At 40.6% G+C, this 23800-nt stretch overlaps 2 protein-coding genes across 8 annotated transcripts in view; one reads left to right on the top strand and one right to left on the bottom strand.

Moving 5' to 3' along the window:
• The window catches only part of bcar3 (BCAR3 adaptor protein, NSP family member), a 96997-nt gene extending 93007 nt beyond the window's left edge, over nt 1-3990 (bottom strand). The window contains exons 1-2 of one of the 3 annotated variants that reach the window (XM_082511467.1): nt 3283-3990; nt 2958-3163 (exon numbers count right to left, since the gene is read on the bottom strand). The gene's annotated coding sequence lies outside the window, so the exon portion shown is untranslated. Of the gene's footprint in view, nt 1-2957 lie in introns of all 3 variants that reach the window. The other 2 variants (XM_082511466.1, XM_082511468.1) reach the window with 2 other exon arrangements.
• hps3 (HPS3 biogenesis of lysosomal organelles complex 2 subunit 1) lies at nt 544-23744 on the top strand. Of its 5 annotated transcripts, none has more exons than XM_082511460.1 (25): nt 544-628; nt 6916-6990; nt 7083-7154; nt 7476-7569; nt 7760-7833; nt 8738-8950; nt 9638-9698; nt 9917-10005; nt 10224-10338; nt 10666-10819; nt 10900-10982; nt 11429-11603; nt 11856-11937; nt 12147-12304; nt 12493-12594; nt 14950-15058; nt 15162-15379; nt 15551-15728; nt 15994-16227; nt 16421-16618; nt 16752-16940; nt 17068-17172; nt 20593-20799; nt 20913-21000; nt 21901-23744. In XM_082511460.1, the coding sequence occupies exons 1-25, from the start codon at nt 557-559 to the stop codon at nt 22026-22028; spliced, it is 3273 nt and encodes a 1090-aa protein (XP_082367586.1). In that variant the 5' UTR covers nt 544-556; the 3' UTR covers nt 22029-23744. The 5 variants fall into 5 exon arrangements, with proteins under 5 accessions (XP_082367586.1, XP_082367585.1, XP_082367584.1 ...); XM_082511459.1 differs by having other exon boundaries at nt 545-628; nt 9629-9698; nt 10669-10819; XM_082511458.1 differs by having other exon boundaries at nt 545-628; nt 9629-9698.
• The last annotated feature ends 56 nt before the right edge of the window (nt 23745-23800 follow it).

Below are 23800 nucleotides of genomic sequence, written 5' to 3'. Positions count from 1 at the left end.
AAGCTCAGAAGAAACCAGCACATGAGTACAAATAAAGTGAGCAGTAAAGAATCATACTGGAATTTCCAGTAGAACCAGGCAACAAGTTCACCATCAAGAAAACTACACTCTGTCCCTTGAGAGTTCTTCTTCCTCTCCTCTCCACTTCCTGTTGGTTTGACCTCAGCTGTTTCCCATGACCACATTTCTCTGGGGCGCTGTCACAGCATGCATTTTTACTATAGCATATAAATAGTCTCCCTTGCTGTATGATCTAAAGAGGCCAGGCTATTTGATAGATACTTACCGAATACCAAAGCAGCTATGGCAAACAACAAATTCAAAGGCCAGAGAAGCCAAGACAGCATTAGAGGACAATTTCCCTTTCCCCCCCAGCCACTGTCTAAAGCCTGTATTGGCTGCCTTTTATACTCCAAGGGCATCCATTTTGCCAATCACATTAGACTGACACAATCCAACCAATTGAATTAAGCTGCAAAAATAACATCAGCATCATCACCAAGGCAATTCCAGCTCCTGTTACTCAGCATCGCAGCAAAGTGTTTGATTATTTTAAATGAAGGGCACTGGGCAGAGAGAAGATGCTTTCCCCTCACATAGAACAAAAGGCCAACATTCCAGGTGGCAGGTAAGGTTTCTTCACGTTTGTCTGCTGAAACGCATCCACCAATTTCAGCTCACTTTGCACATTTTTCAAATGTCATACTCTTTATGCTACTATGCTATTAGCTGGAAAAATGCAAAAACAACTGGGGGAATTTTAGTTTTTTTTAAAAAGGGTGGGGCCACTTATAGAAGCAATACATAGCAAGAGACATAATCATAATAATGAGGTATTAAAACAAACTTTTGCTATTATAAAAAGGAAAAGAAAACCTTATTTTTTATATTGTTTCTATATGGTGTGCTATTTGTAAAACACCTACCCTTAGTTATGGTAATGCGTTACTGGAAGACAAACAGTTGGACCCAGGCAGCTCCCATCTTTCAGTATTTATTGTAAACTCAAACATGCAGTCATTTGCAACTGGAAATTATCACAGATGGCAGATCCAGCCATCTAACAGAACTGATTCCCCCCATTTCAAATTACACACCACGCATGCATCTTTTCATTACTGATCTCAGCTGCTTGCCAGCATTGCTTTGCATCACTGCAGCTCAATGCAGGGTACATTTGCAATACTTGGGCTTTGCAGGGCTTACCTGGCATAAATGTCTGCAGCACATCAAAAACCAAGTAGAAAAACCATACATCTATAATGTGAGCACCATAAACACCAATTTACTCGCTTTGAATGTGTTCACTGAAACTTGAACTGTGCACTGAAATGCAGGCAACATTATAGTTAGTCAAAAAACTCCCCGACCTCTTCAGAGGTGTGAAAATAAATATGTGAATGATGTGGAATATCATTTTCTCCCTGTGGTCGGGTGCTCGCCTTAAGAACAAGTCTGAAGCCGCCTTCAAAACATGTTTATCTGTAGGTTACAGTAACTATAGAAGCAGAAGAAATATAACAGATGAGGAGAAGTCAATGAGTTACCATAGTAGGACAAAATCAAAAAAGCTTTCTTGTTGCTTGTTCTCCTCTTAGTCTGCAAAAATACTTTTGAGTCTCTCCCCTTTCACTTTATTTTCTTTTAGAAAAACTTCTTGTTTTCCATCTACTTCCCCTCTCTTCATTTTCTTTCATCATCTGTGTTTTCCTCATCCTCCTCACGTCATGTTTGTGCATCCTTTTCATTTCCAGCTGTCCTCCCTACCATCATCTATGCATTTCTATCCATTTGCTCTACAGTTCCGTCTCAAAGAAACAGAATTAAATCTGCTTGGCAGCTGCCAGGATTTTGTGAACGCGTATATGTGTGCCGACGCTAAACCACTGCCCAAGGGGATATGTGAATTTAACAACGTCATCAAGTTATCACACACACCTGCATATCGAGCAAGGCCAGGCTTGCAGCTAAGTAGCCACACAACAGCAAACATCTTATTTGTACGAAACGCTGAAAGACTTTCACTGTCCTCCTGGTCCAAAGAGAAAAGTTACTATCACACTGCACCACAATACCAGCAACTTTCATTTGGTTTGGATTTTTGCCTCCAAAAGTTACATTTCATTCAAAGTTTTCATTCTCTTCTCCCAAGATGATTTCAGCGTTTTATGGGATGCAAATTTACACTGATTTATTAGAGTATTTAAATACAAGCATCTTTACAACCCTCAAGGGAAAGAGGAAAATACTTAGTGTAATTTAAGCCCATAAAAGTACACAATTTCCAGTAAAGGATCACCTACACTGCACTCTTTCCCTCAAAGACAATACTTATAACAGCTTGACTGACAACAATTGATATGTGATTTGAATTAATATCATAAAGAGTTGTTTCACGCTTAAAGGTGTGTGTTGGGTTTAATTTTACACCCCTGGTTGAATCTCTGAAATGCTTTCATGAGCTCTGAGCCAACAGATTTCTAGCCTATAAAACATGACTGCAGATATGTACCCAGGATAATTTACAGCTAGTTATTACTTGTGTGGAATTTAGCAGTTCTGCAGTTTCATCTTTCTTGCTAAATACAGCAAAATGTCCTCAGCATGTTATTAAAAAAACAAAACCATCCAGTGTCTGAGGGATATTTGTGAGGAAGTTTTTATGCCATGTAACTTGAATGTGTCCTGCAATAATTGTAACTTAATAGTTACATTAAAAAGCCAATTTAGAAAAACAGTAAAAGAAGTTAAAGAAGTGAGTGCAAAACAGTTCTGCTTCACTTTCACCTCCAAGCACACAAAGTCTTAACTCCTAGCAGTTCAAACATGCACACTAGTTCAGTGCAGCGATTAGAAGGGATTTAAATGGTTAAGACTCTCCGGAGCTTTACCGTATTTCTCTCGCTTTTTTGCAACAAATAATCCTAAAGGTAAAAGTGCCCATACACCAGTCTTACCTTGAGAGAGTTGCAGAGCGACACAGACGGGCTGCTGCCTGCAGCCTGCACATCTGCTGGGGATGTAATGCAAAGCTGATAGGAGACCCCCACTGCCAGAGTACTGATTACAGCACCCTGGTTTTGGGACGGTGTAGTCTTAGCGGGCAGATGGTATCATCCATTTCAGTTACTACAGTCAGAGAAAAGCCCCGACCCCGGAGTATCTGTCAGGACCGCAGCAGACAACGAAAAATTGAACTACAGTACGCGTCTTCGTTTTATTTCTCTAGTGCCAATTAAAAGGCATGTAAAAGTGGCGCTTCGTTGGCTACCTTACAGTTACCTTCTGATGCTGTGGCAGGACCAGGCGGGGCAAATGCAAATCAAGGTGGTGCTAATTGGCTGGAAAAGCCCTCCGGCAGCACTGTCTTTGGAGGGTGGAGGAGCAGGACTTAAAGGGTGTCCTGCTCTGTCAGAAAAGGAGCCCGTGTGCTGAGTCTGCGTGTTATCCGCTGTGAAGGCTAGAGGCGTTTCTGTTTCTCTGCACCGTCATTTCTTTTAAATTATGATCTAAATAAACCCCCGATTAAAATATCATCAAACGTTTAGGTTACACGAGACTTTTCGGGGTTTTGAGTGTAAGTTAAATCTAATTATGGCCATTGGGTTGCAGACTTGATTACTGAGTCACTTGCAGGTGGTACAGTTAGCACCATTTGCGATGTATTTATTTTCAAGAGCAAAGGTAAGCAAAATTAAAAGTAAAATATTTAAACGGATACAAAACTTTCGAACGCAGTAGCTAGTTAGCATTCCGGCTTAGACATCCTGATAATTTACATGCTAATCAACCGGGCGCCTTTTCAAATTAAGTTTAAACCAATGACTGTAGAAAACTGTTTTCTATAGTCATTGGTTTAAACCTGGACAAAAAAGGTGAAACAAAATCAACCCACAAATAGTCATTAGCCAACTCTAAAGTTGTATATACCTTGTTCACATTGTAGACTTTATTTTTTTTTAAGAAAAATAGAATTAATAACTTAATTAAATGTACGTTTCCACCTGGTCTCCCTAACTTTCATGTTTCGTCTGCTACTTTCTGGCGAAATTGTCTTCCTTTCAAAATAAAAGACTTCCGTCTTCAAAATAAAGACTGAACTAAAACCTAAAACCACTTAACTTTATACGTGAGTTTTTGTTCTGCGTTGTTGTTTGTTTGTTGTATTTGTCACCTCACGTTACACTTTTTGATTGAAACTAAATCTGACGGTTTTTAAGTTACAAAATATAGCAAATCAATTCATCAAGAAACGTAAGCGAATCAGCAACAATCCCTCAAGAGGGGCTGATCCCAAAACGCATACGGCTCTTTGCATCACAACATCTAAGTACTGGTATTACTGGGCAACAACTGGGAATAATCGTGTAGTATTTAAGAAGGGACGATGCCATCTTGTGGAGGAAAATGGAAAGCCACAAATTGAAATGGTTCTTTCCAAAGTAGCACTACCTTTACTCCACTAACGTTGAGCTTTGAAAGTCATATATTTAAATGGCTATAGAAACATTATTGGTATACAGTCCTAATCTGCACTGTATGTTATGTATTTCATCTGGAAAACTGCTTTTCCAAATATGTGGAAATTATTTTGTTCTGAGTCTTTTGAACTGATGAAATTTGAATAAATAGTTAATAGTGTACCACGAGTAGTTCTCAAGAGTAGGCAGAGAGGAAATAGAAAAATGTATGTATTATCAGGTAAAATGGTGCCAAAAGACTTCTGAAATATTTTCAGCTGTCCCTTTAGAGATACAGTCACTATTTCACAGAGGTAATCAATCACTGATTCACTATATCTGGTGCCCCTTTGTAGGTTATCTACAGATACAGAGGTTAGAGGGCAGATATGATGGTAGCCCCCCTTTGGATATCTGCTGTCATGTTCAAATCTGTTAAATGTTTTCTTTTATTTAATTTTCATCCTTTGGAAGTTGATTATTGATTCTATAAAATATAACATCACCTTATTCTTTCCATTCACCTAAAACGGCAACATAAAACTGATCTGATCTGACAAGTTACAAAATAAATACATAATAAAATAATTCTGTCACCAATGTAAAAATAAATCCTTGATAATTACAAAGTGTGTCATTTGTAATGTTCTTTCAACCAGTGGTCTGAGTTACAATTTCACATAAATCAGCCCCAGTGTTGCTTCACATTTGACTGATGGGTGAATTGGTGCTGATGTGACATTCGCAGTATAATTAGACTCACTTTAGACAGCGACATTCCAGCTTTGGTGAAGGTGCTGTATTTGATACGTTAAAATAGTAGGGATCACTTGTGAAGACTAATCTGCAGTGTTAAAGTTTAATTTTAATTTTTAATTTGTTATTTTACTTTAATCGTTTAGTTGTTACTTTTATTGAAGTAAGATGTCTCTCTCAGCAGGGCAGCCTCCAGATTTTTTTTAATGGGGTGGCCATATGGGGGGTCACTAAAAATATTGGGTTGGCACACCAAAAACAGAAGAGTGCAGGGGTGCAGCAGAGGGGAGGGGGTGACGCCTGGAAATTGTGAGGAACATGCAAAGTGACACAATCCGAATGACAAAAATTGTATAATCAGGAATAAATAACAAGTTAATGTTTCAACTCATTGCAGGGTGCCTTCCTCTCTCTTGTGCTCACGTTTATTAAAATTATTACCAACATAAGACAATCTTACCGGGGCGACCCTCAAATTTTGAGGGGTGGCCAGTGGCCCCCCCTGGCCCTCCTTAGTGGTGCCCTGTCTCTCAGGACTCATACTCTAAGCTGGATGGAGGAGGCAAACTGCTCTGCGATACTATGATATATCATACTATCTGCAAAATGGTAATGGGTTACAAGAAGTCACGAAAGTATATGAAAAATGTCAACAAATATTTAAGACAAAAGACAAAACAGAACCAGCCCTTTACTTTATGACAGCTCGATAACCAATAAAAAAATTGAACCAATACAAGCAGGCTCGTAAGCCAATCAAAACCAGAAAAGGGCGGGCGCTGGATTGTTGTGGTTGACGTTTTACTTCCTCTTTCTTTGCGGCGTGAAATCAATAAACTGCAGCAGCGAAGCTCAAGTAGGAAGAGAGGAGAATCCGCGAGAAAAGCGACTTCACGAAGGAAAACGTCTGTCGCATGTTTTATGTAGAAAGTCAAAAAAGTAAGAAGAACGAAAATAGTCGGTCGAAGAGCTCATGTGATGTGAAGTGAGACAATCGGGGGCTGCTGCTGCTCACAAGACTGCTGCATGTGATATCGATTACAGAAATAAGTCACAGGGATGACCACAGCCCTGCTTCGGGCCCACATGGACGGCTAGAAATTCAGGCTTGAATGCAGAGGTTTGTAGTGTGTTTTTTCTTTTTACCTTTATTACAACCGTGTTGTTCCCGCAGGTCTCTGAGATTTAATTGCGATAGTTTCGCCTTTCCCCCCCTGACTGATGTTAAAGTTTGAGAGAAAGTCTGCAGAAAGAGTTTTTAGCCTAATTCACTGGTCAAAAGTAAGTTGAATTGTGACGCAGACCTGCAGATCAGTAAAAAAACAACAACTTTTCCTAGTAAACGCCAACAAATATCTACCAAAGAAATGGAGGAAGTACACTTTCGTGTGAAATTCATGTGTGTGTGATATGATGTTTATGTGTAAAAAGTAAAAAAAAAAAAAAACTGCACGAGAATTATATGTGCAAGTATGCAAATTAGCCCAATGTGTCAAATAAAGGAAAAACTTTCCAGATGGCATCAGTCCTCATCGATAAACAATCCAGCGCCTGAGACTAAGTGCATCCCTTTTCTTGTAGTAGTCCTGTTTACCCTGATGGATGAAGCCTCTGAGAAACACAGATAAAGTAAGAATGAAGCACCTTAACTAATGTTTTGGTTTTTTTTTTTCTTGTTTTAAATTTCCACCTTGTACAGAGTCCTTTTGCCAGAAGACCAAACATGGTGCACGTCTACAACTGCCATCCTTTCTCCTCTCAGCAGATTGTGCAGGTAAAGTGAAACCTGACTGACGCTGATCCCGTGTCAGCCGTGTTTTATTACCTACGCTCTTGTCTTCACTGCTTTCCCACTCTGTGGCTCAGGTGGAGAAGGAACCCGGACTGGTCTGCTGTGGAGGTGGAGCTATTTTTGTGGTGGCGACTGGAGGATGCAAGGTTGCTTTAATGTGCTTATGTTTACAGTTTGTGACCTTTTTAAAAATGTATTTATTTTAGTAATGACTTTGGTGGTAGCGAGGCAAAAATAAGATAAAATAGTCAGCTTTGTGTTAAGCCTCTCCCACCAGATGTGCAAAGGTATTTGAGGGCATATCAGTCCCGTTAACTCCACTGGGACGAGTTAATTTCGCTCCAGACCACTTGAATTACATCATGCTCAAAGGTTATTATTGATGCTTTGTCTTCCTCATCTTACTTAAGCATTTAGTAACTAACCCTTTGTAGTAGCCTGACACTGTTGTGCTGAACTGAATCCAGGTGGAGGCGTACAATGTGGAGGTGGAGGGCTGCCCCCTCATCTGCCGCTTTTCCACCATGGGCGCTGTGAGGAGCATCCAGCATAGCAAGATAGGTAAAGACATTTCCTGTCTTCCTCTACCCTCTGTACTGACATTCACTTTTTTGCTGTCTGTCTCCCATATGTGAGCAAAATGGCTTCAAGTGATGACAGTGTAAACTGGAAAGGCATCAAAAATAAAGACTCTAGACACTGAAAAATCTTGGGTTTTATCACTGCCTCCTCTGTGCTCACTCACTTCTAGGAGACTACCTGGTGACCATTGAGGAAAAGAACAATGCCACCTACCTGAGAGCATACACCAACTGGCGTTACCAGGTACACAAGAACCATCTCGAGTCCAAATCACCAAGAGTAAAAATAGGACAGAAACCTCCTTGTGGTTAGGGGAAAAAGTGGTTGCGAGGTGATTTTTCATTCGGCGGCAGATTGCAAGTAGTTGCAGTGACCAACTGGTTGGCCAGAGGTTGAATGCACACCACCTTTAACTAGGATTACCTCACTCTGGTGGTATGCAACCTGTCTCCAAGCAGTTGCAGTCCACCTAGAAATGACTGCGGTCAGTCTCACAAAGCGTAGCTCACAAAGGTTTGTAAATAACTAGCATCTAGATTACGAATGCAGATAGATGCTAACACATAATCAGTCAGTCAGTCTATCAGTCTGCTCTAATGGATGCAGATCATCTCCAATGTGTTTCATTGGAATGGCAAACTTGACTCGGCTCATTGTGAATTAGTTTAATTATGGTTCTATGCATAAATCTTATGTTGCTTTAATGTGATTAAACTAAGGAATATAATAAGCTTTTGTAAGAAAAAACTATCTCTCAGATTTAAACTGTGAATTTTTTGAAACTGGTAGTCAGATGTTGTTGTCAGATTGTTCTAGCTCTCTAGCTAGCTGTCTTCATTTGAACTGTACATCCTGTTATCTTCATATCACGGTATACTATACCAAACCTTCAAATTGAGGTCACGAGCACCCTCAATTAGTCTCAATGGTCATATGTCCAAGCTTACCTATGTTAGAGACAGACTGTCAAAGCAAATGGTATAAAGGGCGTTTAAACATGTGCATAGTTATGGATAAATTATGCTGAGAGCAAGAAGAAATAAGCAAATTATATTCCACCAAAGGCAGTCTGCAGCTGTCATGTATATTGCTGTTTTCTAATTACACACTGGGAAATATGTTAATGCCTTATTTGCCCTCTGTTCAGGCAGAGGAGAAAGCCCGCGTTGGGGTTCGTTTGTTGGGCCACTTGCTGGGTGGAGCATCTGTGTGGGGTGGAGTGCAGATGGAGATTATTGAGATCCCTCTGTCAGAGCGGCCCATTGCCGTGTCTTGCTGCCCGGTTAGAGGAGACCTGCTGGTTGGCTCTGAGAACACTCTGGTTCTCTTTACGTTGAGACAACACAACCAGCAGAACCTGGTAAGAACTCAATTCTTAATCAAAGTTTACCTGCTTTATTGACGTTATGGGGTTTATCTGCATTTAAATTTACAATTCAATAATGTCTTTAATTTGTTAAAGACTGTTTATTTAAGTTTTTGTTACTTTTTTTGTGATAAGGGTCGATTTCAAGGTGCTTCAACCTTTGTCTGCTGCTCCACAATACCTCCCACATTAATTTCAGTGCTTCTTAAGCATCTCCGTTGGGCTTTGGTCTTCCTCTCATGCTGGACTCAGGACAGAATGGATGCTGCATTTATTCAATACACCATTTTGTGGTACTGATTTGTGATATGGTGCTTTGTGTGCCAGATGGGAGTCTTTAATGGGCCAATTCAGGCCCCCACGCCTTATGTTTAACATCCCTGCTTTAAATAATATCTCTTCAATATAATATGACGTCTTGGACATAAAGATTTTTTTCCCGCACATACTGTTGGTAACTTGCACTCTTTTTTTAGAAGATTTTAAAGTATTTTCCAAATATGATGAGTACCTTTACAAGGTTTTGTTAAGGTGGCAGCTTAACACCATTTATTTTAATAGCTGGCTGTAAAAAGATCAAATGTTGTGGTAACGTCTCTCATCGAAAATGAGCAGACTCACTGATAACCTACACACTATGTTACACTGGAATAATGTTTGTTTCTTTGGGAGGAAAATCAGGAGAATCAGAGTCTTCAGAGCAGCTGGCCAAACACTCGGCAGCGCTGCGGTCAGAGTCAAGGTAACTAAAAAACACACATTTATTAATTTATTAAGATATTTTCAGTCAAACACTCATTTTGTATCACAACTATCTACAAATCATCATCTGATCATTGATCAGAGAAGGATGTCTTACAATGAGCCGTGTGTATTTTATTTCATATGGCAAAGAGTTTACATTAGATGTGAATTAGGACTAAAAAGCTTCTGTTCAATAGGCCTGTTTTCTACCAACAGCTCAGTCTTCAAGTTCCAGCCAGAATCTTTCCGTCCTGGATTTTGAACGCTCCGTCATCCTGCACCTTCCAAAAATCACACCTAAGCAGGTGCTTTTCTTCACTTATTTTTATCTGTGACTGTGTCAAACTGTTATATCAACCATGTTCACTGCACCTATTTATATTTAAAAATGTAAGCCTTTTCTGAGTGGATAGCTTGCATTTACATAATGAGAGAAAGAGAACAATTTCTGTCGTACTGGGAAATTTCTAACTTAAGCATTTTTCCTTGTTTTTTTTTTTTTCCTAAATATTTTGACCGCTAGGTGGCACTGTGCGACACATATGTGGCTGTGCAAGGAGAGCTGGAAGTCTTGATATTAAAACTGGATGAAACCTCTGAACCCCAAACCCTGGAGGAACCACTGGACACAAATAACGGTAACGGCACACATGTAAATGCTCTATAATGTGTTTTAAGTCGTGGCTTTGGGGTGATTTTTTTTTTTCTATTTAACTAGAAAGGGATGAGTACAGAGACCTTTATGAATATGACTTACATTACTGAAGCTGTCAATTAGACATTTTTACAGAGTTCTCAAGCATTCTTTTTGGTTTTATTCTACAGATTTAATACTAAGAAAACAACATAAAAAATGCATTCAAGCTCATACTTTGAAATTGTCCACATGCAGCAGAGCATGAGACATTTTATCAAATGTAGGAGTGACCTGTGATATGCAATCTGTGATCTTTCTGCATGCACAGCAGAATATCTGGAAGACCAGGCTGACTTTCTGGTTGTTCCGAGACACCAGGAGTTACTTGGCGATCGAGCTAAAGACTGCGACATCCCAGTTAGCATTGAAAAAACCGGGCTGGAAGAAGGAAGGCAGTATGCACTTTCTTACGTTCTTTTCAGGTGTGTCTGCACTTCTGAGTTTGTTCCTTAAGAATATTTCTCCCAGCTGAGGTTTGACTGAACTCCCTCCGGTCCTGCAGGCACTTTTCTCCAGAGTTCTTCCAAGGATGCAGCATGGATGAGATGCAGCTTCACTCCCTGCAGCTTTACCCGTTCTTCACTGGTGAGTACAACATCAGTGTCGAGTTAACAGTGGAAGATGATCTGTTTTGAAATGAGGAGAAATGGAATTTTTTTTTCTGAGACTTTGTAGTATGTTCAGGAGTTTACATTCAGTCATCACAGGCATGAATTTCATGGTAATTTTGGACTTTTAATGATGTTTTGAACTCTTTGTTTTGCTCTAGTGTGAAATGACTGCACAGCACGCATCCTTAATGACTTTAAAAAAACATTGCATTTCAGTGAAGTGTCATACCATGACATTCATGCCCGTGATGAGTGCATGTAAAGCTTCATTGCTATAGAGATATCTCTGTGGTATTTCTACAGCACCTTCACATTTCGGTGCAGTTTGCTCATGTTGTAAAAAATAATCCTTTTTCTTTTTGTCCTTGTGTGCGTTTTTGCCCAATCATTGTTTTTGAGGGATTGTTACTCTCTCCCCAGGTAACCAGTCAGTGTCTCCCGATGAAGCGACATGTGTGTTCTGCTTCTTCTCCCTCCCCACCACGGGCTACCTGTACAGTCTGAAGGGTGGAGTTGAGCTCCTGTCAGCATATCAGTATCCAGAGAAGGTCCTGGAGGCGGCGCTAACAGACCACCTGTTGCACGTTATAACAAAGTATGTCTGCAGCCTTGAAGGAGCCTGCATTCTGTGTGTATTTACATTTTACACGGGTTTAAAAAAAATAGGGCTCTAAATTCAACAGTTCACCAAACATCAGATAGATTACCTTTTTCATCAAACCCATCAAGCCTTATTTCCATGATATTCCAATTATACCCAAATATAGAAAAGTTGGTGTGTATTTTTTAATCTGTGGTTCTTACTTTCTTTGTGGATTACAAGTACATTTCTCTGTGTGGCTGGTAGGAGTGCATTGCAGTGTTTTACAGTACGATGTGCAGCTCTAGCAGCCAGGATTGAAGACCCCTACATCGATACGACCATGAAGGTATGAGCCTGGCATTTACAATAAGCGAAGCTAATTTAAAAGAAAGTTCAGCCTCAGTGCTCCCCTCACTGCAGAGATCCAGTTGGTGGCGCTAATATCTGTATGGATTGTTATTACATGTCCGTAAATGAGAACACATTTAACATTTATGTGTGTGTGTGTGTGTGTGTGTGTGTGTGTGTGTGTGTGTGTGTGTGTGTGTGTGTAAGGCCTGCCCACCCTGCAGCCTGGAGGTCTGTGCGCTCAGGATGCAGCTCTTCATCGGCCTGCGGTCGATGTGCGTGTACGGGCGCCATGTCATCCTGCTCTCTGCCGCCGACGCAGAGACACCGGAGGAGACCGAACGCGGCACACAGCGCAGGGGCCTGTAAGTTGTACGCACAAACACGCCGCCATGTTGATTTGTACACCTTTTGATTTTTAAAGGCTTTTTCAGGTTTGACCTCAGATACTTCCCTGCAGTTACTTGCATGTGCATGCATGTACGCACAAACATTTGAACATTTATGAGCCTGTTTACTGTATGTGTGTACGTGTGTGTTGTTGTTATTATAGCGAGTTGAAAGAACACAACATGCTGACTGGTATTTTCCTGGCGGTGGGAATTGATCCCGCAACCACGCCAGCTCTGGAGAGCCTTCTATCACGCCCCTTACTGTAAGACAAACCCAAAACCCATCCAACCCCCGTCCTTGTTTTCACTTTCAGGCCAAGCTGCAATGATGAGACCCTCAAAACACTCTCGTTCTCAAATGAAATCTTTATAAAGTCCCCTTCTGTAACCCTTGTTAATCTTATGTTACAAGACTAAATGATTCTTCTTTGCTTCTGTGTAGAGGTTAGAGGAACTCCATTAAAAACATTTTAAAAAACTAAAAGGACTCCAAGAACACAAACCTCCACCAAGGGAGGTCACTTTCTAAGCAGTATTTACTCTTTAAGGTAATAGTGTTGTATTTTCGGTACATTTGTATATCTCTGTTCTTTTTAAACGTACTTTAAGGAGTTTGCAGTGCAGCAAAAATAAGCAAAGCGTGAAGGTGTTTGTTATTTGCCCTGCTGAAACCTATTTTTTTATGTTAATATAGGACATGTGTGGGATTCAATTCATTTTTTAGTAAAATTAATTTTTGATCACAAGTTTATTTAAGAAACATAGTTTTTTAAAGCCGTGCAACCTTCAGATCAATCTATTGATTGAAGAGAGGTCAGAGGTCAAATTTTACATATTTTAAATACTTATACGGTACTTTCTTTATGTTGACAATACACACCACACTTGTAAGAATCATAGTTTCTTAGTTATAAGCTTTTTGTCAACCAATAAATCATGGTGTTGATTTTAAGGACCTTGGTGGATGTAAGGCAGAATTTGAACGTATTGTTAACATGACCCGACTCTACTAACTTTTATCAGCATCCATTCAAAACTTGTCCAGCTATCGTGTTGACAGACAGAAAGAAATGCAAATATACCAAAAGCATAACCTAAAATCACAGACAACATATTATTTCATTGATAAGAACTTAGTGATCATGCCGTTTGATATAGAAAATAAAGAAAGGCAAATATAAAATTATATAAAAATTTAAAATCGCTTTTTTTTGGATTCATAAGAAATAAAGAACTAGCAGAAAAGGTCTTAAGCAAGTAAGTTGCATGTTTTGTGAAGAAGTTCAGAAACCCTGTGACAGTATGCAGTCAGTCATTTCTGTTTAAAAAATGGTAAATGGTCTGTATTTGTATAGCGCTTTACTTGGTCCTAAGGACCCCAAAGCGCTTTACACTATACACAATCATCCACCCATTCACACACTGGTGATGGCAAACTACATTGTAGCCACAGCCGCCCTGGGGCACACTGACAGAGGCGAGGCTGCCGGACACTGACGCCACCGGGCCCTCTGACCACCACCAGTAGGCAACGGGTGAAATGTCTCGCCCAAGGACACAACGACCGAGACTGTCGGAGCTGGGGCTCGAACCGGCAACCTTCCGATTACAAGACGAACGCCCAACTCTTGAGCCACGATCGCCCCAAAAAACCAAATGATTAAAGTGTTTGTGTGAGTTTTGCAGCTTGGTCTAAAAGAGACAGCACTTCCTGTTTTAGTTTCTAAACCTAGCCATGGTAACCTGCCTAACTGCCCTCGGTGTGTGTTTGTGTCTTTTTTTTCTCACAAACTAATCGTGTTAGAATTGACCTAAAAAGACAATTTTATCACTGAGGTTCCTGGATTCCTGTAACTCTTTCTCTTTGACTGACACGGATGCACACACACAAGCCCCTCACCGTGTAACAAACACCTCAACATACCCTTGGTATGAAGCTCCTGTTACCCTGTTCACTAACTGTTTGTTAAAGCTGGGCAGACACTTAACAAACAGCTGAATTATGCTGTGAAGTGTTAGCCACTGATGTAGCACAGCGCATGTAGAGAGCTAAACGATCATAGTTGTCTATCTGTAGCTTCACGTGATCTAAATGTGCCAAAAAATTAGGTATAATCTGCAGTTTACCAGATGGCAGGGGAGGAAGACAGGACAAAAACATCATTAATAACTAATAATTAAATGGAAAGTGGTGTATCAATCTAGACCTACTGCAGTGTTACTAAGCGAGGAGCCAGGGGCACTTACAGTCTCACAGGCTACCATTGTACTCGTTGGTGTCAAATGATAAACCTGTTTAAAGATGAACAGGCAATAATTGGTTCTAAAAACTGAGAGCAAATGAAGCAGATCTTATAGGCTAGATTATGTCCTCATGATCATTCTGACAGTTGTTTAGTGTGTGCCCAGTTTAACAGTTTGTTTGAATTTGTAAAATTGTGTCTGTACTGTCTTGTTGATGTCCTGTAAAGGCAATTTTTTTTTAATAGTTAAAATATCTACAACAGATCACAACAAAGGTGGGTATAAGTACAGGATTCTTCCTGTGTATGTTGTGACTCAATGGTCAAAATCTTTGCTAATTTTTCTATATGTTGCTGTGTAATGTTTGATCTCAGGAGCAGGAGGTGGACAGTGTCTTCTACCAAAGAAAGCAGTGCAGCGGGACATGGATGGAACCTCTATGTTGTGGACACCGTCCCCCCCTTTACTCTCTACCAGGAGATGGTAACTCTCATTTGCCCAAATTGTGTGTTGCGCAACTGTTGATGATGAATATGAAAAAGTAAACAAATACAGATCTGCTGTGTGTGATTTGTGTGTTTTTCAGGTTGAGTACAGTCAGCGTTATGCAGAGACCAACCCACAGGCCCAGAGTCTGCGACACCTCCTCAGCGAAGCTCACCTCCTCCTGCGTGCTGCTCTACTACACGCATCAGACGAGCAACAGACGGGCCCAGGTGGCCCAGCAGATCACAGGACAGATCGACAAGTGCTGGAGGAGGCGCTGAGGGAGAACTGTGCCCAGCTGGGAGACAGTTTCAGCAGGTAACACACAACCAACATTCTGTATTGATAATAACATTTTATGGGTTTTTAAATGTGTTCAGTCAATGAGATTTTACTCTGTTGGACACCTTTACCTTCAGTTTTTGTATTTTCTGGCTATTTTATTAAAATTTGTTTCAGCAAAACTTTTAATCTCTTCTTTTCTCTAAGGGGCGGTCAGAGGGAGTGTCACCTTGCTCTGCCGTACTACAGGATGTCTGGTCTGTCACTCACAGAGGTCATGTCCAGGAATCGGCCATTTCCGGGCAGCCCTTCCTCCTATGGCCCTGGCTTCCTGTTTTACCTGAAACATTTCCTGTTAGAAGACTCAGAGCAGACCCTCAGTCAGGTACACAAGATCTAAATGAGCATGATTTAACAAGTTGAGGAGATTACTTTTTCACACAGCTGGTCAGCTTTTTTCCCTTAATAATTTAAATAATGATTTTAAACCATTTTGTAATTACTTAGAATGTCTTTGTCAAATATTAAAATTTGTTTTAAACATGACAAATATGCACAACAAACCTTAAGAAATTAGTAAGGGAACAAAAAAATACAAAATATTGAATCAAAAGAGACGGGGAACCTTTTTAATCTTTCTTTCCCTGCAGGAAGCAGCTGATCAGGTCATTGACATTTTCAGCCAATCAGAGCCTGTAATGCTCATAAGCATGTGCACCAGCCCCTGCATGATAAATGTCAGTCCTGCTCGGACGCTGCAAATTTTACAAAATCTGGAGGACTCGGTGGGCGTGTCGGTTTCACTGACAATCACCATGGCTACCATGATGCTGCGTTTGGGTGACCTGCAGCAGTACACACAGCTGATGGAGAGACACGCTGAGGTCAGGATTTCACTTGTTTTCTTTGGTGTACTAACTGCTCAAGGTGCAGTGCAAGGTCAAAGTTTGCTACATGATATTGCTTCTTTTTTTTTTTTTAAATTGTATGTCCATATTTTTTTTTTTATATTATATACTTTTCCACACAAAATGGACCAAAATAAAGAAAGTTGGTCCCTTTCCATTCTGTGCGTAGATGCTGCTAGTGTACGGGTTTATCGAGGAGCCGAGGCTGCTGCTCTATGGTGGATGTGCAAACCAGCATAGACGTGTTTATCCCACAGCTTTAACCCGCCAGATGGCCGACTCTCAGCCTGGACTGCTGGTGGCTGCCATGGTGGCTTTACATGAGAACAGCAAAGTTAAGCTGGAAGAGGCTGATCACATATTCAAGGTACTATTGGCACCTGGAAGTGCAGTGCCTGGAGGATAGTATATCAACCCGCTGATTTGTATTACTGCCTTTCTACACTTGGATGTAGAATTAATTTCAGTTTTGCAGAATCTGATGCTTTCTACGCTTTTAGGAGCTGCGTTGTGAAAACAGCCTGCAGGTCGACTTCTGGGAGGCGATGCTCATGGCATCATCAAATGACGCTGTCATTCAGGAGCTTCTGTTTCGGCTGGCTTCTGTCTACATCGACCGTCTAACAAATACAAAGTCAGAAAAGCACACAGCTCCAAAGCGCAAGTCACTGAAAAGTGCTGATGACCTGGTACGGCTACTTGGTGGTCTCTGTTTAGTAACCACCCCCCCCCAATTCTTTTAATTTGTTCAATAACCAGATTATAAAGACACGAGTTTCATGCAATCAGCTGCTCCCATGTTTGTGTCTGTTCCAGGTCAACTCGTGCTCTCATTACGGTGCTTTGTATCCATGGCTCATTCTTCTAAGTCCAACAGACATTACCAGTTCCCAACACTTGGAGGCGCTGCACAAACTGCAGGTATTTTCTAAAGTCTGCTTTGACTGCATGGATTCAATACAGTTAAGTCCATAAATTTTTAGACAGAGGCAACTTTTTTTCTAATTTTGCTTCTATGTTACAACAATATATTTTAAATGAAACAACTCAGATGCAGCTGGAGTGCAGACTCTCAGCTTTAATTCAGTGGGTTGAACAAAAAGATTGTATAAAAATGTGAGGAACTAAAGTGTTTTTTAACACAATCCCTTCATTTCAGGTGCTCAAAGGTTACTGAAAATAAAATGTTAATTTCTAATACTTGGTTGAAAACCTTTTGAAAACCCTTTGCTGTCAATGACAGTCTTGAATTCATGGACTTCACCAGATGCTGGGTTTCCTCCTTTTTAATGCTCTTCCAGGCCTTCCCTGCAGCTGCTGTTTGTTTGTGGGATTTCTGTCCCAAGTTTAGTCTTCAAGAAGTAAAATGCATGATCACTTGGGTTAAGTAACTGACTTTTCCATTCAAGAATATTCCACTTCTTTGCTTTAATGAACTCCTGGGTTGCTTTGGCTGTATTTTTTTTTTTTGGATTGGAGCAGACAGTGTGTATCTGAATACCTCAGAATTAATTTGGCTGTTTCTGTCCTTTGCCACATCATCAATAAACACCAGTGTCACTGTCCCATTAACACCCATGCATGTCCAAGCCATCACACTACCTCGGATGATGAGCTGTTTCACACCTTCTCCATACATTTTTCTTTCCATCATTTTGGTAGAGGTTAATCTTGGTTTCAGTTTTCCAAACAGTGTTTTTCCTGAACTGGGCTGGCTTTTCTAGATGTTTTTTTTTTTTAAATCAAAGTCCAATGTAGCCTTTCTATTTTTGAGGATTATGAGTGGCTTGCACCTCGCAGTGAATCCTCTGTATTTACTTTCATGCAGTCTTCTCTTTACTGTAGACTTGGACATCGATACGCCGACCTCCTGGAGAGTGTTGTTCACTTGGTTGGCTGTTGTGAAAGGGTTTTCTCATCACCATGGAAATGATTCTGTGATCATCCACTACTGTTGTCTCCTGTGGGTGTTCAGGTCTTTTAGCGTTGCTGAGTTCAGCAGTGCTTTCTTTCTCCAAAAGTTGATTCTGTTCATCTGGATGTAGCGTTTTCAGTGGGAGGAACATTTCGTCACTCATCCAAGTGACTTCTTCAGTCTCAGTTAATTGCAGGTTTCCCCAATCTTATAAATAGTACGTTTGCATAATGACTGAAACTAGCACCACTGTAGGAACAATGGGCTGTGAGGTCAGTTCCTTCATCATAATTATGCAAATTCTCATGATCATTGATCAACAACTACTGATCAAGGCCCGCTGATCAAAGACCACCAATGGCCATGAGTACCATTCACCATCTTTCACCATCTTACAATGCTATGATTGCAGCCATTCCCCAACTCTCTGTGAATGGTACTCATGGCCATTGACAGCTCACTCGGCACTGCCGAGTAAAGGGGACGTGTCCAAATGAAGCCCATGTCAAGGCCTGTATGGTTCTTCAGAATATCACGTGACGAATGACCAATGACTCTCTGAAATGATGTGTCCTGTTATGTGATTGGAGCTGCTGAAAAGAGGTGAAAATTAGTTTTTTGCATGAACTGGATCTGAGGTGATTCCGAGGATCATCACGAGAGCGCACGGAGATTGTTAGCGAATTATGGAGCAACCGAAAAGGTCAAATAATATTAGCAGTTAGGGGGCATTTTGACATGCTATAGCCCAATAATAAGTCTTAAATCAGTCTCAGAGAGGATAGTTAGTAAGAGGTGTGTGTGTATGTATGTATATATTTATATTATACAGGACCTCATATCGGTATTCTCCAATTGATACATCTTTACATTTATATATCGACTGTTATGTCAGCCCCTTGCATTATCACAGTAGGGCTGCTGTACATGGAATGACCAGCAGATGTCAGCACATCCAAATGAGCTGTTAAACGTTGCTTTGTGTGATCTGCCTTTTGGTGAACCGATTGGCCGGAAAGATTTGACACATTCACGGGGCTTCATCACACCATCACTACTATAGTACCACTTTCTCAGATGGGTTTTTTCTGTTTACGCAGCTTAAGGATGGTTTGTTTCACCTGCACAGAGAGCTCCTGTGACCGCATGTTGTCGGTTTACAGCAAAAAAAACAGGTCTATCAACTCCAGGCCTTTGATCTGCTTAATTGATAATGACATAACAAAGAAAATGCCCACACCTGCCCATGAAATGGCATTTGAGTTAACTGTCCGGTTACTTTAAAAAGAGGGTGGAACATGTTAACAAGCTAAAACTCCTCAACCCTTCATCCAATCTTAATGTGGATATCCTCAAATGCAATCCATTGATCTCCATTATATAATTATAATTGGAAGATATTTCAGTAAACAGGTAAAATAAGAAAAAACACTTTGTCATTGTCCAAATATAGTTGGACCTTAGTGTATAACAGACTAATGCAGCCACTGAGACATCACTGAATTGCTGCCCAACCTGTGCAGGAAACACAATTTCTTCTACTCGGTTGTGAAGAGACCCCTTTTTTTCCTGTTCACAATAAAACCCTTAAATGCTTTTACAATAAAACCCTCAGTACTCCTACAGCAGTAAATGAAACTCCTGTTGAGAAAGTGCTGATAGTTGTGGTTTATGCCTTTTTATAAAACAAAACAAATATCCCCAGTGCATTCATTATGAAGAGGGAAATCTATTTTGTTTGTTGCTGTAAATGTTTCCTTCTGCTATAAATTTGGGAGCTGTTTTTTGGAGCCATCTTCAACTGGCCATTGAAGTAACTGCGCTTTTCAGCCCCCGGGGACTTTCAGTGTGTGACAATTTTGACAGTTTAATGGTTTTCAGTATCTTTATTACTAACACACACGGTTGCTGTTCTGAAACACACACAGCTGCAGCTTTTCAGCCACCAGCCAACTACATACCGACTACAACAAGACAGTCAGGAACTGCTTTTATGCCGGCGAGGCATGATTGCCAATGCCGCGTAGGTGTGTCCATCTCACCTGCAGAGGCACTGCAGACAACACCCCGCCACAGTGACAAATACATTTTGTTTGTGACAAACGTTTGACTTGTCTCAGCTGGCAAAGCACAGGTGTACAATTGATGGCTGCATTCCACGTAGGGTGATGCCCTATTCACGGTCATTACTGGAACTTATAGTAATACGGGGCCATCATGCATTCCATGGCTTGTGAACTTGTTGCAATAAATATGTAGGTCAGTGACATTTGAAGAGAAAACATTTTATCTGTGCTATCAGTAGTGGACTTGGTGACATATAGCAGTTTATTTATGTTTCTTTTTCTTCTCGTGGACTTTAATTTAAAATCTAGCTGCTGTTATTCTGTAATTGTATTTTTAAGTGTTCCTGTTTGTGTGTGCAGTCTCTGCTGTGTGGTCCATCTCTGTCTGTGGGCTCCGTCGTGCCTTTGTTGGAGCGCCTGTCAGACGAAACCTTATGGGGCTTCAGCCTGCACCTCCTTTGCGCTACCAGAAGGGGGCAGTATGATAGGAGCATTGAGAAGTTGCTGGACAGATGTCCTCAAGCGATCATACCCTACGCCAATCACCAGTTACAGGAGAAAAACATGGTCTGTACTGATCACGGGGCTTACATTTGAAGTCTGTAGCTACACTTTTTAGTTTATTTTTAATTTCGCACCTAATTCAACTCCCGTCTCAATCACATGTCTAATCTCCGCAGGCACTTTGGTGGCAAAAGCTCCTCCCAGAGCTTTGTGATCGCACAAGAGCAGCCTCAGACAACAGCATCCTCCTGGCTGCTCTCAAAGGTAGAGGTATTTTTCCAAAGAGCTTTCACTTTCGTTTAAAACAATTAGGATTTGCTGTGCTTTCGTCAGTCATGACTCACTAATGACCTTGTATTGTTCAGACTTATAATTTTATTACGCGGCAAAGCCGTCTGGCAGGTTTGAAAATTTTTTTGACATGAAATGAATTCACATTAAATCCCTACTTTAAGTCACATCCTCAGCTATTCAGAACCCTGTAATTAATAATGGATTCCGTGCTCAGGGAACAGATTTGAATCATTTAAACTGTAGAATACAATATTAAAATGACAAGCAATGAAGTCATCTTAGTCCAGATCTTCAAACAGTTTCAACAGTTTAATCAGTTTAATGGTCTAAAACTTAAACTGGTTCTTAAAAAAATAGCTGGATGTAATTTTATTTTACCATTTGGTCTTTGTTTTTGTGTGCCAAGCGACTTCATTCAGTCATTCATCTTGGTTGAAAAAGTGGTTCTCAAGAAAGCCCAAACCCCCTGTCTGTCTGTTCTGTGTAGTCATGTTTTGAACAGACACCGTCAATCGTCCTCTTTTCAAAAGCAAAATTGACTGCCTGCATGAAATGTGTTCAGGGAACATCAGTAAATTGTAACTTCAGCAACTAAATTGCTGTCATTGGGAAAGTGTTGGATATCTGTGCTGGGGAATGAATAGCAATTCATTACAATATGATTAAACAAAGTGAACTCTGAGGGTGTAGCAGGGTTGGGTAGACTGGGCACACCCCAAGCCACTTCTCTAAGTGGATATATTATGATGGGAATTAAAGAAATATCAGGAAATTACTTACTGATACTGGCAAAGAAACTAGAAGTATGAGGAAGTAACATCTCCTGTGTGTGTGTACTTGAGTTTAATGAGACTTGTTTTTTGTCAACAGAGACGCTTGTCGTAGTTGCTATGGAGATGAGCCCCGCAGAATTCCTGGAGCTCATCCCTGATGATGGCACAGCATCATACTTCTTGCCACACCTGTTGACGTGCAGCCAGAGACAAGTGCTGGCCTGAAGTGTGCATACACACACACACACTGAATACTGAGAAAACATTTCAGAAGAGTCCTCAGAGTTGTGTTTTTTGGCCAGCCACTGTGGATGACTCAACTTGCAGTATTTAAACTATTTGTTTGATATCAAGCAATCATGTATTATAAGCACTGTGCAACTAAACTCAAAGGCTTTAGAGTACTATGGTGGACATATCTCCTATTTGATGTGATTGAACAAATACAGGAACAGGCCTGCCGGGGGTGTACTATGTGAGATTAATGGCTTAGTGAGGTGTGTTTAGAGTTTAGGTTTAAAACCAGTTCCATTATCATAAATTCTGTTAATGAAAGCACGCACCATGGTTAGATCACTACCCAAGAGAACTTTATATATGCAGACCTGTTGGTTGGTACGTTAGTAACGCCACTTAACCTAAACCATGCAGTTAGGTTACTCATGCTTTCTCTCTCACATTGTCACTGGAATTTACAGGTGTTTGGTTACTGATGCAGCAAATGTTCACATACGGTATTCTTTTATGTTTGGTCACTTACCAGTTGTTTTTTTTAATTGCCGATAATCAGTTATAAATTCACAAGAAAAGAACACTTTTCTGCACTCTGCAAAAGTTGATTCTGTTCGTTTTCAGTGGGAGAAACGTTTCGTCAGGCTTCTTCAACAACCACTGATCAAAGGCCATGAGTACAATTCAGATTTGGGGAATGGGTGCAATCACAGCATTTGTAAGATGTACCCTTCCTCGATTCAGAGATGGTCTTTCCCTTTTCACGTAAATGGCCTCCTTGACTCCCCGTTCAAACCAGCATCCCTTCCTCATCAGGATGTGTACATCCTCATCATGGAAAGAGTATCCACTGGCCTGTAGGTATAAAAAGACTGCACAGTCCTGGTATGAGTGGCGAAACGTTTCTCCCACTGAAAATGCTACGTCCAGATGAACAGAATCAACTTTTGGAGATTTACGTACCTGGATGATTGAGCAGGCATTAAGACACTTTCCTGCACGGTTTCTCTTTTGCTGGATTTGTTCCACCTCACTCATTTTGCTTTTTGGCATGATATTTTCTTGTATGTTATTAAAGTTTCTCAACCCTGAAGTGGAAAGCCCAGATTACTAGTGAAGCTGCACTAGGTTTTCTACATCAAGCTCTGTTAGTAACAGAGGTTATCAACAATCTCATATGTCTGAGCGACGCAAAGAAAGCCTTCCTACACTGAAGTTGCTTCATAGTATCCCCTTTAGGTCATGGAGAGCTTTTAGCAATGTCCCTCCTCAGGGCTGAAGCCTGTTTATCTGGTTTTATGGAGTCGGGGTGGGGTTGTTTGCAGAACTGTCGATATGTAGATATCGTTTTGTTTTCCCGTTCATAATCTACTATCACTGGCCACGTTGTTAGGTACACCTTGCTAGTACTGAGTTGGAGCTACTTCTCTCATCAGAGTGTACTTAGCATTGAACAGGTGTACCTAACAAAGTGGCTGTTGAGTCTATGTGTTTATGAAACACTTTAAAATACTGTTAGAACTGCAGAGGAACATTCAATTTATTTATTTTTTTAAAACTAAAGTTCTTAAGTGTGGAGATTTAGAAGTGAGTGACCTTAGAGCACTGATTTGTCCACTGATTTTTTTTTTTTTTTTTAAACAATTGCATGGATGTCTGTTAAGTGATAATGCTGTTCAGATAAACGGTAAATACATACCTCAACACATACCGGCGTCTTCTTCCTGCTGTATTTACTGTGTATCTGGTTGTTCAGTGATGACGCG

This window comes from Aulonocara stuartgranti (genome assembly GCF_965226115.1).
Source record: "Aulonocara stuartgranti genome assembly, chromosome: 17".
NCBI lineage: Eukaryota > Metazoa > Chordata > Actinopteri > Cichliformes > Cichlidae > Aulonocara > Aulonocara stuartgranti.
Note: the sequence above shows the minus strand (reverse complement) of the source record. Positions and strands in the feature narration are given on the sequence as shown.

What these genes read in the sequence shown, in the direction of transcription:
- hps3 (XM_082511458.1), top strand. Translation starts at nt 557, where the DNA reads ATGAAGGGCACTGGGCAGAGAGAAGATGCTTTCCCCTCACATAGAACA. An exon ending in CTGTTGCACGTTATAACAAA is followed by an intron (nt 11,604 to 11,855) that starts GTATGTCTGCAG and finishes TGTGGCTGGTAG; the next exon opens with GAGTGCATTGCAGTGTTTTA. An exon ending in AGGCGCTGCACAAACTGCAG is followed by an intron (nt 17,173 to 20,592) that starts GTATTTTCTAAA and finishes TTGTGTGTGCAG; the next exon opens with TCTCTGCTGTGTGGTCCATC.